Source organism: Hydra vulgaris, chromosome 03, assembly GCF_038396675.1.
Source record: "Hydra vulgaris chromosome 03, alternate assembly HydraT2T_AEP".
NCBI classification, from domain to species: domain Eukaryota; kingdom Metazoa; phylum Cnidaria; class Hydrozoa; order Anthoathecata; family Hydridae; genus Hydra; species Hydra vulgaris.
In genome coordinates, this window is record NC_088922.1 from 2,945,001 (window position 1) to 2,959,876 (window position 14,876).

Below are 14,876 nucleotides of genomic sequence, written 5' to 3' on the forward strand. Positions count from 1 at the left end.
ATAAGATAGTTTCAACATGGCGCCATCATCGACATATCATGCATAACTAAATCTGCAAATATATATGTATATTAGGCTTTGTCAAAATAGGTCATTAATTTATATAAATATGAAACTAGGTTTATATGTTAGCTAGGCTTTTTCTTTTTTTATTTATTTGTTGTTTATGATGAATCAAATGTGTTCCTTTAGGGTCAAAATAGGCAAAAGTTTAGATTTTTTATCAAATTTTGAGTGTTTTTGTGAGAGTAGTGGAAAAGTAAATATAAGGTATTCTTATTGTATAGTTTCAATATATATTACACCAACTTAAAAATGCATTTTTTAATGTCATAAAAAAAAAGGTTTTAGAAAAATAAAAAATTTTGTGGTTTATTTATTTTGTGGTTAATATTTTTGATTGTTAATTTTGCAGTAACAGTTTCTAGTAGGGTCAAGGTTTTACCAGCTTTTAAGTTTACCAGTAAAGAGTAATAACCATAGATCAGGTAACCCAGTACAGCCTGCTTCATGTCCTGCTGCCTTGTAGGATGCACTTTTTTAGGCAAAGGCTATGAGAAGCCAACTCCGATTTAAAACACCCACTGCCTTGGGGCTTTTGGTTGAGTAAAGGCTAGAGATGGTGTCTCCATAAAAATACTTATCTTGGGCAGATGTTAAATGCAACTGGCTACTGTCTTTTAGAAGACCTCCTAGCCAAAGTCTTAAGAGGTAAACAGATCCTATCTGTTAGCCAGCCCCGCACCCCTTTCTCATCTATTAGGCTGGTGCAGATGTATTTTTAATACATTGTTTCCAGTTTAGGATGTTGAATGCTGGATCTTCTTGACTCAATGCATGGGTTTGGCTTATGTCTCTGTTTTTATGACTAGGCAACTCATTCTACTATCTCCTAATGAGGGTACAGCTCTAAAACTCAGTTTTATGGTTCTGAGACCGGCTGGTAATCGGGTTTTCTGAATTCTGTGGTAGCTCTCAGAGAGGCTGATTCCATTAACAGTTGTAAAATATCAGAGTACTAACAGTGCCATATTGCGCATGGATGGTGTTAAAAATGACTAAAGTACCAAAAACAATGAAATAATGAAGAAGAATGAGATAATAAATAAATAGTTGAATAGTTTTGAAAGTATAGACAACAGCTCCGGAGAACACTTCTGCAAGATTATAACAAGTATGTTGTCCGGGCCACAAGTTGTAGAAGATTCTAAGCAGGAAATCACTTTACATGAAGAAGCTGGAGTAATATGAATGTCAAGCAATGGATCAATCTGTTTGTCGGCTATATCAGGTAGAACGCAACTAGTAGAATCGAGAGATGACATTAGTGAAAAGTTCTTAGCAAACAATTCAGTTTTGTCTTTAGGTGAGGTGGCAAAATCTGGACCATACAAAAGAGGTGGAATAACAGATTTGCCTTTATTATTGATAATGTTAAAGATTTTCCAGAAGTCATGAGAGCCTAATTTTTGAGATGAAATAGGAGATTTCATGGCCTGAGACTAGCGGGCTTCGGCATTAGACAAAATCTTTTTACAATGGTTTCTAGCAATAGTAAACAGACGTCTGTTTTCTGGAGAATTGTTTTGCTGATAGATATGGAAGTAATGGTTTCTATTAGAAATTGCAGCAGCACACTGTGAAGAAAACCATGGAGAAGAGTAAGGCTTGACTTGGAATTGTCAAGAGGGTATAAAATGTTCCATGCCAGCCTGAACCCAAGAAGTTATGTAAGAAGCACATTTGTCAGGAGAAAGACAAAAGATTCCTTCCCAAGAGCCATCACAAAGAAAATCACAGAAAAAGCCCCAGTCAGCTATAAGGTAGTTGTAAGAGGTACGATGATGGGGGAATTCTGATGATGAAGTATGAGATAATGAATAAGACCAAACGATGATCAGAAGCACCTAATGTAAATGCCACCAAATATAAATGCCCAGGCCAAGGATGTGACTATTGGAGTCTTTACGAGTTAAAGAAAGATAACCATTAACACTGAAATCACAAGATCAGACAGCTGAATTCAAATTAGTCTCACAAAGAACAAGTAGGTCTGGTAAACTTTGCAAGAGATGAGACTCAACGGAAGAAAAGTTACTTCAAAGACCGCAAATATTAGTGAATGATAGGTTTAGAGTACTTGGTGATGATGGTTTTTTGTGTTTTAATTAATACAAAGTATGTAAATGCCAGTATGTAATACAGGGATTTTATAGAATAGGAATAAATTGTGTGCACATTCAAAATTGAAAAGTGTATATATCAACTGAAATAAGTAGAACATTACCTCAGGGCTAGGGTATATATATATATATATATGTATATATATACATATATATATATATATATATATACATATATATATATATATATATATATATATATATATATATATATATATATATATATATATATATATATATATATATATATATATATATATATATATACACACATAATAATTTGCTGACCTTAATCTGTGTGAGGTTGGCATCAGGTCGACAGAAATGTAAAACAAAGGTTTGACCAAAAAACATAAAAGCGAATTTGGGGATTTTTTGTCGACCTCAAACACTTCTTGGTCAGCAGTTAGGTCAGCATTGTCGAATGCCAACCCTAATTCTGAAAGTTGATATATATAGATATATATATATATATATATATATATATATATATATATATATATATATATATATAATAATGTTTAATTTTTTTTATGTTAACAAAATATAGTAAAACCTTTGTCTAAACTTTATGGATTTTATATTTGTGTGTGTGTTACATATATACATATATACATATATACATATATACATATAAACATATATACATATATACATATAAACATATATACATATATACATATATATATATATATATATATATATATATATATATATTATATATATATATATATATATATATATATATATATATATATATATATATATATATATATATATATATATATATATAAATATATATATATGCACATATGTGTTGATTTTAAATTAAATATAACATCATTTATAGGTTCCAATAGAACCTTCATTTGTGAGGTTTATGCCTACTTACACTCTCAGATGTCTTTTAGTTTCTCAGGTATGAAGTGAAAATTTGAATTCAAATATAAATTCAAAGATAAAGAATTAAAAATCATCAAAATTTGTATTGGAATTAAAATCAGTTTGCCATTTTAGATTGGTCAATTCATATTATGTCAACCAGACAGTTTGACTTTAGATCAATATTTGTACACTGTAAACATTGGAGATGTGCCAATCACCTCTTGTTGTGTATCAGATACATACCAGGGGATTGGTTTTGGTGATGCTGCAGGTAATATTTTTTACATAATTAAAAAGAAACTGGTTTTGATTCGTTTATCTTTACTTAGAATTTCAAAACATAAAAGTTTTATTGTTTTATGTTCAAGGATATGTTCATTTGTGGGGTAACAGAGCAGAAGATGGCGTCTTATTTAATCATAGCAATCAACTTTCTGTCTTTCCTGATGAAGTAAGTTTACATAGTTGTATTTATATTCCACCTCAGTTGAACACTTCTTTATGTTAAAAAATATGATTTTTTTCTTTTAAACGGAAAGGAAAAAAGGTTGTGATATAGCTTTTTAAAGTTATGTTGGAATAAATTTAGTCTTAATCAGAAATCTGAAGAAAATTTTTTTTTTTTAAATATTTTTTTAAATTTTTTTTTTAGACTTACAGTATTTTAGACTGAATAAGTATTTTGTTCCATTAAAATGATCAGGTTTGTTTATGTTACAAAAGTGAAAAATTACATGAATTGAAAAAAACTTCTATTTAATCTTGAAACTGTAAAAGTATGCAATTCACACTCCCTGATGTAACAACTACAGCATTAAAACTATACTACTATACTAATATTATTTTAAAAAGTATTATTTATTAATGTTAAATTAAGTAATATTGTAATGCATTATTTTAAATAAAAATAATAATGATAAAAATGAGTTTTTAAAACATTAATATATCGCTATCAATATATCGCTATTTTTTTAAATTGCTACTCTAAAAAGAGAGAAGGCGATTTATTATTTTTATATATTTTTAATTAAATTTTATCTTTGCACTGCACCACCGATGTGCAGTGCAAAGATAAAATTTAATTTTTATATTTTTGCATATGTGTAAACATGGATTGCACCTTCAGTTAACAACTTGATGCATCTTTTAACTGACTGTGTATGAGAAATCCCGTCTGGAACTTCCATTGGGCAGTTTACAAACTCTTTGGTTGTGGCTGAGATAGGAGTCGAGGTAAGTGGAGGCACAAGTACACTTAAGTTCCATATTATAAGGTCTGATTGCTGTTTTAGCATTAGGATTTCATTTTTGGTTTTCTCCTTACTCTGAGATTACCATTTTCAACTTGAGTTACCTCATCTCTTACTATCTTAAATTCAATCAGCTTCTTTTCCTTCCTCTGCATTTTTGGTGCAATGCATAGTTTGTAAAATTGCTTTAAAATGTGAATACCATGCTAACTGCTGGTGCAAAGATATCTACAACATTTTAACTCTGAGTTTTGAATAGTTCTAGTTGATACAATACATCTACTTCAACCCAACTTGATTTAACTTTAATTTTAAAATTAAATAAAATTCATAACTATTTATTAAAGCTTTATTAATCTTTTGACTAAGATAAATCCAAAGAGAATTTTATTTTATCTTAATAAAATTTCTATTGATTTCTCAGTTGCCATTTTATGTTTCCAAGTGGTCCAAACCATTTATTATAAGAAAACATTTCATCAAAATGTTCAATTAAAAACCCTAATTCACTATAAATAGTCATAAGGTTTTGCTTTTGATTTTTACTGCTTGTGATCTGCAAAAAATGATCTGCAAATAAGGAAAGAAGTGACACAAAAACTTTAACTTTTTTATTATTATTGTTCATATCTGAACTAATAGTCTTGAACAACAGATTGATGTTCTTTAATCTAACAAGGAAAATTTCTTTCATTCACCTCTATCAACCTTGGGCTATGGAACTTCTGACTTTTACATATTAGAGATATTTTACAAAGTAGAGATATTTTACATAGTAGATATATTTTACATTATAGAGATAATTTACATAATAGAGATATTTTACATAATAAAGATATCGATATCACAATAGAGGAATTGTTTATTTAACGGTGAAAAGTTAAAAAAAAAGTTTTATGAATCAAAAAACATTATAATAATAAAGGTTTAAGAAAATAAGAACAAAAACAAAACTAAAGGATTTAAATAAATAAAAATAAAAACAAGAAAAAAAAAATAAAACAAATAAAAATTTAAAAGAAAAAAAACTTTGAAAATGGAAAATTATAAAAAAGAGCTAAAATTTTTTCTACCCAATATTTTATGAAAAGTAAAGAAAAAGAACTTTTAATAAAAATTGTACGTTGTTTATGTCGTATATTTATGTATATAAATAATGTTAAATGTATTTATTTTTTTTATTTTTTATTTATATAGATAATATCAGGTTTAATATCGTATGTAGTGTATGTATATATTTTTTTGATTTAAGTTTGCCTTTATTTTGCTTTTTTATATTTTTTTTATGGAAATTTTTTTCTCCCACTCTATTTGAACATATGTTGTTTAAGTTATGTTATGTGTTATGTGTTTTCTTATTTTTTTCTCACTCATCTTATCTCATTTGTTTATTCTTTTTTTTTTCTCTCTCTCTTTTTTTTCATTGTTGTTAGTCTTACTCCTTTAATATTTTTGTTCTTATTCCAATTTTTTTAATACTATTGTTCCTATTACCTTTTTTTTATTACTTGTATTATTGTAGTTTACTCTCTTTTTTATTTCCGTGTCCTAATATTTATTTTATTTTACTTGTTTATTTTATTAAGTTGTCACTCCATTGACTAGTTTTTAACTATATGAGTGACACCGAACCTTATTTTGTAAATTATAATTAAATTTTTGATTTTTAATTTTATTGTTAAATAAATGGATAAAAATAAAATTATATGTATATATATATATATATATATATATATATATATATATATATATATATATATATATATATATATATATATATATATATATATGTATGTATATTTATATATTCAGCTCCACTAGATTTTCAAAAAAGTCACCCCTAATTAAAAACTAGGTATTGGCATAGAATACAATTGAATATTGCTACCTATTAGCAATATTATTAAAACTAGTGCGTTTTTTTTTTTTTTTTTTTTGAAATTATCTTTAGGTGCCCCAAGAAGTCCTTATGATCTTATCACAGAGCACCGCGGAAGAGCATTTAATAGGAAGTTCACGCTTCCTTCCTAACCAATAAGAAGTGGGGTTTGAACCACGGATTCTTTGTTTCTGAGGCAAGTACACTACCACTACGCCACAGCTGCTTAGAAATTGTAGCCATGGTAATGTTATGACTTTATGTAATGCAGCAGGTCATTGAACTTTGTAGGCAGTTCTAAATTTGTGTAGAATGTAGAACACTAGAGATGTGACAGAAATAACCTTTTAATTGGGACTGACAAATCAATTAAGCAGATATTATTTGGTGGTTATCAAATGCTGTTACTAGGCTTATGCACCTGCTTTACTGAAATATGTAAAAATATGTGCATTGCTTAATTTATATAAATTGCATATAACAGTGAATGCAATAAGTATATATTTATTTACTTTTAATTTTTATCTTTAGAACTAATGTAAATTTATAGACAATGTCATACCAGAAAGTTTTTAGGACTGTAGAGAAGAACATGAACATTTGTGCCAAAAATCTGACGAAATTTCAGCAGTCGCATAAAAGAAAGGGCGCACAAATTTTCACTCAAAGAAAAATGCAGAATACCGCTCAAAAGGCAAGTAGTTGGGCAATACCAGTTTCTTGGAGCTGAAATTAAAGGATGAAAGGAAAGAAGAGTGAACATTTATAAAGAAGTTTGAAGTTTTAGAATAAAAGCAGAAGAATAAATCAATTTTCTTCATGTATCCGATCAAGTAATACAAGAAAAACTTTCATGTGTGTTGAAAACTTATGATGAATGAAAATATAACGCATTAGATGAACTGTTTGATATCACAAAAGCTAACCGAGGATAGTTATCAGCTGAAGTCAAACAACATATATATATATATATATATATATATATATATATATATATATATATATATATATATATATATATATATATATATATATATATATATGTATATATATGTATATATATATGTGTATATATATATGTATATATATATGTATATATATATATATTTATGTATGTATATATATAAATATATATATATATTTAGTAGTTTTACTTTCTACTATATATATGTATATATATACATATATATATATATATACTATATATATATATATATATATATATATATATATATATATATATATATATATATATATATATATATATATATATATATATATATATATCTGTGTGTGTGTTTGTGTGTGTGTGTTTGTGTAAGGTATACATATATATATATATATATATATATATATATATATATATATATATATATCTCTGTGTGTGTTTGTGTGTGTGTTTGTGTAAGGTATACATATATATATATATATATATATATATATATATATATATATATATATATATATATATATATATTTTGTGTAAGGTGGGCTAAATATAAAATCCAAGTTTATTGAGATATGTCAACCTGGGTTTCATATTTATCAAAAATGTACAATTTAACTTTGTGAAGGTTTTTTAGATAGAGCCTCTTGAATCTTTTACTATTGATGATTGGTCTGTCCCTTTAACTTCAATACAGATGCCTGAGTGCTCGTAAGTTGATATAAAGTTTATTTTTGTTTTTTATATATGATAAATACTCGTAAGTTGATTTTTGTTTTTTTAAATAATAGTTTAATAAAAATGTGTTAATTAATTAGTTTTTTCATTTTTAGACATCAGTTTTATTATAAATAAATTAATGGTTCTATAATCTAGCCAAAATATTAGGATATAATCATGTTTAAAAATTCTTTAAATGAAATGCATAGTTTAATTGACCTCGGCGAATTTAATGAAATTTATGAAAGATGTAAAACCTAAAATATTATTAATATTTGAGACATCTATTATTCTTAAAAAACAGCAATAATATAAAAGCATATGTTATAAAAGCTGACCAAAAGAAACCAAATGACTACTTTGATTTCATACATATTTAAAAAAGAACATCCCTTCCAATCTTTTTAAAAAATATTTGTTTTCATATCTGACTACAAGAAGTAAAAAGTGTTTAACAGAACTAAAGATTTTTTTTTTTGTTATTCCCCTCCTCAAGGCCACTACAGATGAGGAGGCTACTTATTAGTGGTTATAACCCGCTCTCAACTCTATAGCTTCAAAACACGAACCTTGACGAACAAGGCCGCTGCACGGAGAAACAAGTTGATATGGTGTGAATTATTTAATATTATAGAAAAAGCATATCACAGTGTAAAACTACAAGGACCTTCAACACAAAACCAATTATAAGGAAGATTTCCTTTAATTACAACTTTTAAAGTAATTTGAACTGTTTGTATAATTTAAACAAACAAAATCATCTCCACAAGAAAAAAACTTTTAATAGCAAGTTGAAAAGGGTAGTTATTATGCTTAATTAGTAATTTAAAAAATAATATTTTTATTATGATAACAAAAATAGCAAAAATAGCTTTTTTTAAATTATACTTTACTATACTTTTCAGATTTAAAACTTTAGTATATTTTACATATATAGTAATTGCTCTGTTGTACCAAGTTATATATATATATATATATATATATATATATATATATATATATATATATATATATATATATATATATATATATATATATATATATATATATATATATATATATATACATATATATACACTAAAAAAAAAAAGGTAGAAATGCCTACCTTAGGGTAGGATATGCGATATACCCTTAGTAAGGTATAATTTTCTACCTTTTAGGGTAGAAAATTATATTAAAAACAATTTTTTCTCATACAGTTTTCTAACTTAAAGGTATAATTTTCTACCTTATAAGGTAGAAATTTATACCTTACTAAGGGTATATCACATATCCTACCTTAACTAAAAATTTCTACCTTTAATTTTTAGTGTATATATATATATATATATATATATATATATATATATATATATATATATATATATATATATATATATATATATATATATATATTGCACCCATGGCTTTATTAGTTGCATCCATATTAGCTTTAACTATAAAAGGCATAAAACTAAGGAAGTTTGCATTAGATATTGAAAATTTTGAAATGAAGTTAAAAGAATTATTTAATAAGATTTTTTTACTTCATAGTAACTTTTTCTAGAGAGCCATTGCTGTCTGATTGGCCAGAACATTTGATCAAAAGAGTTGATAGGTGTGGAGTTTATTTTTAAAATTATATTCATTTCTATTATTTTTTCAATGTTGTTTATAATCACGAGTATATGTGTGCACAATTATAGACCAACTCCTCCACTAGATCCTGAAATTTTAAAAAATGTCACCATGCGGCAGTTTGTTGGTTATGCACCCAATCCCAAAACAAAATTAAGAAACCAGGTAACTAAGTAATCTAAGTGAGTTACTAAGTAACTGAGTAAACAGGTAACCATTTGAATAAAAATCTTTTGTTTTTTTGTTTTACATAAATCTTTTTTCTTTTAAATTTTATTGTTTATTTTTGTTTAATCACCAGCTTCAATTTTAATATTGACCCCAACAATATTTTGCTAAACATTTTTCAGCATTGATTTAAATTCAGAAAAGTTGGATTAAAAAATCGGTTTAAAAAGTTTTTCATATTACATATATCAAAAAACTTGATATGTTTGAAATATTTTTAAATGTTTGAGTTTCACGCAACAAGTTCTCTTGAGCCAATATTTTATATATGCTCTTGATGTATTAAGAAACAGCTATTTTATGTGTCATGTGTCATTTTTTATTTGTCATATTATTAGAACTTTCAAATTGTAGATAATAATTTTTATAGCTCTATGGGTTCAACATGGTTGCAGACACATCATAAATTAATCACTGCATTCATATCATATTCTTTATATTTTTTCTTATTAGTAATTTAAATTTGTTTTGCTTAGTAAGAGAATATCTTTCAATAACATATAGCTCTGTGACAATTTGTTGTACTAGTTTGGTATTAATATGATGAATAAGTCCTTTGAGGTATGATAGAAATACACTCTAAATATATATATATATATATATATATATATATATTAAACTTTTTCATGTGTTGGTTTATTATTCTTGATATTTTTTTTTTGACTATATCTTTTTTTTCTTTCTCCAATTCTTTCACTTTTAACTTAAATTTTTCTTTTTTATAATTGCATTCAATACTCCCGTATTGAATGCAATTATAAAAAAGAAATTTTTAAAAATTTCTATTTTTTATTTTATTAAATTTTTATTTTATTTCATTTTTAAAATCTTTTTTTCAATGGTTAAGGTTTTTTTTAATGGTTGATAACGGTTTATGGTTATATGTGATTTAATATAAGTTTATACAGAGCATTGTGGATGAGCATGAAGTTCACCTTTCTTACCAATGTTGCTTATCTAGTTTTAGCATAAAACCTCAGATCTCTTGTTTTAATTGATTTTAAATAAAGTTTATTGATTTTTTCTCCAGCTATTCCTTTCCAAATTCAGTATTAGTCCAAATTTTTGTAAGCTTTAAATTTTTTAAATGCTAAAAAAAATTTATTATTCATAACTATATAACAATTTTTTCTAACACTATTTTCACAAACTTTCCTTGGATTTATTTTTGAACTTGAAGCAACATTAGTATAACTGAATTTGTATTTAAATTTTATTTCATGGTTTAGACTTTTTAACTGTAAATTAAAATGAAAGTTAAACAGTTACCATGCCAACAACTACTTGTACAATTGTTAAACTATTCAATACTTTTTACAAAATGCTTATAGTTTTTATGAACATTTATATTTTTATAAAAGTTTTAAAATTTTGTAAAAATTTTGTAAAAAGTATTGAAATGAAAAAATAAAATATTGAAATAAAAAGCGTTTATGAGCTACTGTAATTTTTTTTAATGTTTATAATTTATTGTTAAAAAAGATTATTTATAATATTTAAAGGTTGCTTATTTTCTTGATTTTTAAAGGTTGCTTATATTCTTGATTTGGACAATGGATCAAAGTATCCAGAATCACCTATGAGCAGAGGTTATAAGATTTTGGTATTTGTTTGATACATTTAAGTTCTTTATCAGAAGATTATATAGAACTTGAATATTTCTTAACAACTAAATATAATATTAAAAAATAGTTTACTAAAAATATTTTATAAAAGTTTTATACATATATTTTTTTTTTCTGACTTTATTCACAGTATATTCAATTAACGTTTTAGATGGAGGAAAGTGTGTCATACCAAAAATTTATCAAAAAGTAGATATAAAATATTCAAAATATGGTGTTGAAGACTTTAATTTTAAACATTATAATCAAACTCCATTTAGTGGCTTGGAAATACATATACCAAATGCGTACTGCAATGCCATGTTACAAGTTAGTTCACTTGAGTAAATTTTAGTATACTACATTAATGTATAGTGTAGTATATATTCCTATGGATCCTAGTATATAATATAATATATATATATATATAGTATAATATATTCCTAGTGTAGTATATATCCTATGTATACATATCTATATATATTCATTAGTACATATACTCAAATAATATATATATATGTGTATACATATATACATATATACATATATACATATATACATATATACATATATATATATATACATATATACATATATATATATATATATATATATATATATATATATATATATATATATATATATATATATATATATAAAACATTAAAAGCACATTTAGATTGGCAACCCGGTGTTATATTGATTCTGGGAGCTGTGAGGGCTTCAGTGCATACATCAACTGATTAAGGGAGAACTTGCAAAGTAATTGCAATAGTGGTGTCATGGTAGAGAGCTCGCTTTATAAGTGAGAGGTTTCGAGTTCGATCCCCACCACGTCCCTAGTAGTACCACGCTCAACTTGTTTCTCCGTGCAGCGGCCTTGTTTGTCAAGGTTCGTGTTTCAGAATTATAGAGTTGAGAGAGGGTTATAACCACAAGAGTTTGCCTTTTCATTTATGGCTGACTTGTTAGTTAAAATAACAGTAAGGTTCTATTGCTCATTAGATAAAAATGAGGCAAAAGCTAATGCCCTTAATAAATTAAAGGTCTTTAATAACGTCTAGCATGTTGGTCTTCTACATTACCACTCTTCATATAATGTGAAATCTGGAAATCTTTTTAAATTATTTTTTTATAACCTCAGTATTTAAGTTGTCCTTAATAGACGACACTTGTCTTATCTTCCAATAGCCTTTGGGATACTGCAAATTTCATCCTTAGTTTGGCAATTGATGATGAGTAACATAGGATGTTGCTCATCATCCATTCTTTTTTTTTTTTTTTTCTTTGACAATTGTAATCATCAAGGTTCCATCCTGTTTTAATTCATATAACAAAACTAATACTTTTATTAATTTTTTATAAAATTTGTTATTAAATTTTATTAAATTTATTTTTAAAATAATCTTTCTGATAGTCTTACCTTTTTCTTGATCATTGTCTGTAAAATGGAATATAATACAAAATGGAATTAAAAAATGTGTTGGGATTATTAAGGTTATATATCTTTGGCTGAACAAGTAATAAAAAATCTTCCCTTTCTCCCTTACAAGGTCCAAATAACATTTTGTCAATGTAGTAATAAATGTTTTACCTGCCAAGCTTGAGCCACTGTCCCATTACATCTTGTTTTTTTTTATCAATACTACCATGATACTGCTCAAACAAAGCATAATCTCTTTTTCCATCAAATCAAATGTATGATTTTGTATGGCTTTTTCATTTAGCATAATTGTATCTTTTTTATATAACTATTCTTTTATGCTATATATATGTATATATATATATATACATATATAAATATATATATATATATATATATATATATATATATATATATATATATATATATATATATATATATATATATATATATATATATATATATATATATATGTATATATATATACACAGTTGATTCCCAGTAAGTCGAATACTGGTTAACTTGAACTTTTTTTTTTACCTCAGATTGCTTCATTTGGTCCCTTAAAATTATCTAATTGTTTACTATTAAAGTTCTCCGGTTAAGTTGAACCTCAAATAACTCAAACTTTATGTAAAACCATTTTTTCATCCCCCTACAACAAATTTCTTTGGTTAACTTGAACTTTTTGTATGGGAAAAGTAATCAAATTAATTTGATTAAATTTTTTTTTAGAAGTCATTCCATATAAAATATACGTAAAAGTAGCCTTCTGTATTTTTTGTTGTATTCTGAAGATCTAGATCTGATTAGAATAGATTGTTATCAGATGTAAAATAGCACTACAAATATAAATTAATTTTACAAAATAAATCATATAAAGTACTATTAAAAATAGCAATTATTTTTTGGTTTTGATAAATTTCTTAATCAAAGATTGCTAGCTTTTTTTTTTTTTTTTTTTTTAAAAAAATATTGGTTTTCAAATCAAAATAAACATAAATTTAAAAATTGTGAATTTTCTTGATGTCACATTTAACCTCTCTGAAAATTCATATAAGCCTTTCAAAAAACCAAACGATGAATTATTGTATATTAATATTAACTTGAAACATCTACCCCAAATTCTAAAACAAATCCCGATTTCAATTAATAAAAGGCTAAACCAAAACTCCTCTAATGAAAATGTATTCAATTCCTCTAAACGAATATTTGAAGATGCCCTTAAAAAAAGTGGTTTTGAAAATTTTGACTAACTAAATATTGACCCTGAAGAAAAGAATACAAAAAAGCGAAATAGAATTAGAAATGTAATTTGGTTCAACCCATCATATAGCAAAAATGTTTCCACTAACATAGGAAAAGTGTTTTTAAAATTGGTCAATAAACATTTCCTGGCTTCTAGTAAATTACATAAAATTTTTCATCAAAATACAATTAAAGTTAGCTACAGTTGTATAAAAAATATGGAAAGAGTTCTAAAAGATCACAATAATGTTTTGTTAAACAAAAAGAAACCCTATATGAAAAAACTACAGAAAAATGTAATTGTAACCAAAAAAACAATTGTCCAATGAGTGGAAGTTGTTTATCAAAAAATGTGGTTTATAAATGTGTTGTTTCCTCTAAGAATGTACCTGATAAACAAGATATTGGCATAACAGAGGGTGAATGGAAAAACATTTTGCCATCATAAGCAATCTTTTAAAAATAAAAAGTATTCAAAAGACACCATACTTTCAAAATATATATGGGAATTAAAAGATAAAAATATTTATGATTTTATACTGAATTGGTCCATCCTTAAAACAGCACCTGCATGTAACAATATTTCCAAAAAATGCATAATATGCCTACAAGAAAAATTTGAAATAATTACACATGTAAACCAAGAATGCTTGTTAAACAAAAAATCAGAATTAATTTCTAAATGTAGGCACGAAAACAAATTTCCCCTAAAAGTCTATAAAAATAAATAAGCTCAAATAATAGTTACGTTAAATCCCCTTTTTTAAAAAATATTTTTTTTAAAAAGCATAAGTAATTATTTCTAAAGAATTCTTTTTATAATAGTGTCAGCAAATTCCACAAATGTGTGAAAATTTACAGTAGTTAAGACATTTACAACTTCCTGCAATTTA

General features: G+C 25.4%; 1 protein-coding gene across 1 annotated transcript in view; it reads left to right on the top strand.

The window, feature by feature from the left end:
• LOC100197638 (PAN2-PAN3 deadenylation complex catalytic subunit PAN2) overlaps positions 1 to 14,876 on the top strand; it is a 94,229-nt gene that overhangs the window by 31,829 nt on the left and 47,524 nt on the right. The window contains exons 7-14 of the mRNA XM_065792062.1: positions 3,034 to 3,102; positions 3,201 to 3,339; positions 3,437 to 3,519; positions 7,781 to 7,854; positions 9,410 to 9,460; positions 9,549 to 9,645; positions 11,237 to 11,297; positions 11,485 to 11,642. Of these exons, the coding sequence (XP_065648134.1) occupies positions 3,034 to 3,102; positions 3,201 to 3,339; positions 3,437 to 3,519; positions 7,781 to 7,854; positions 9,410 to 9,460; positions 9,549 to 9,645; positions 11,237 to 11,297; positions 11,485 to 11,642 (732 nt within the window). The remainder of the gene's footprint in view (positions 1 to 3,033; positions 3,103 to 3,200; positions 3,340 to 3,436; positions 3,520 to 7,780; positions 7,855 to 9,409; positions 9,461 to 9,548; positions 9,646 to 11,236; positions 11,298 to 11,484; positions 11,643 to 14,876) is intronic.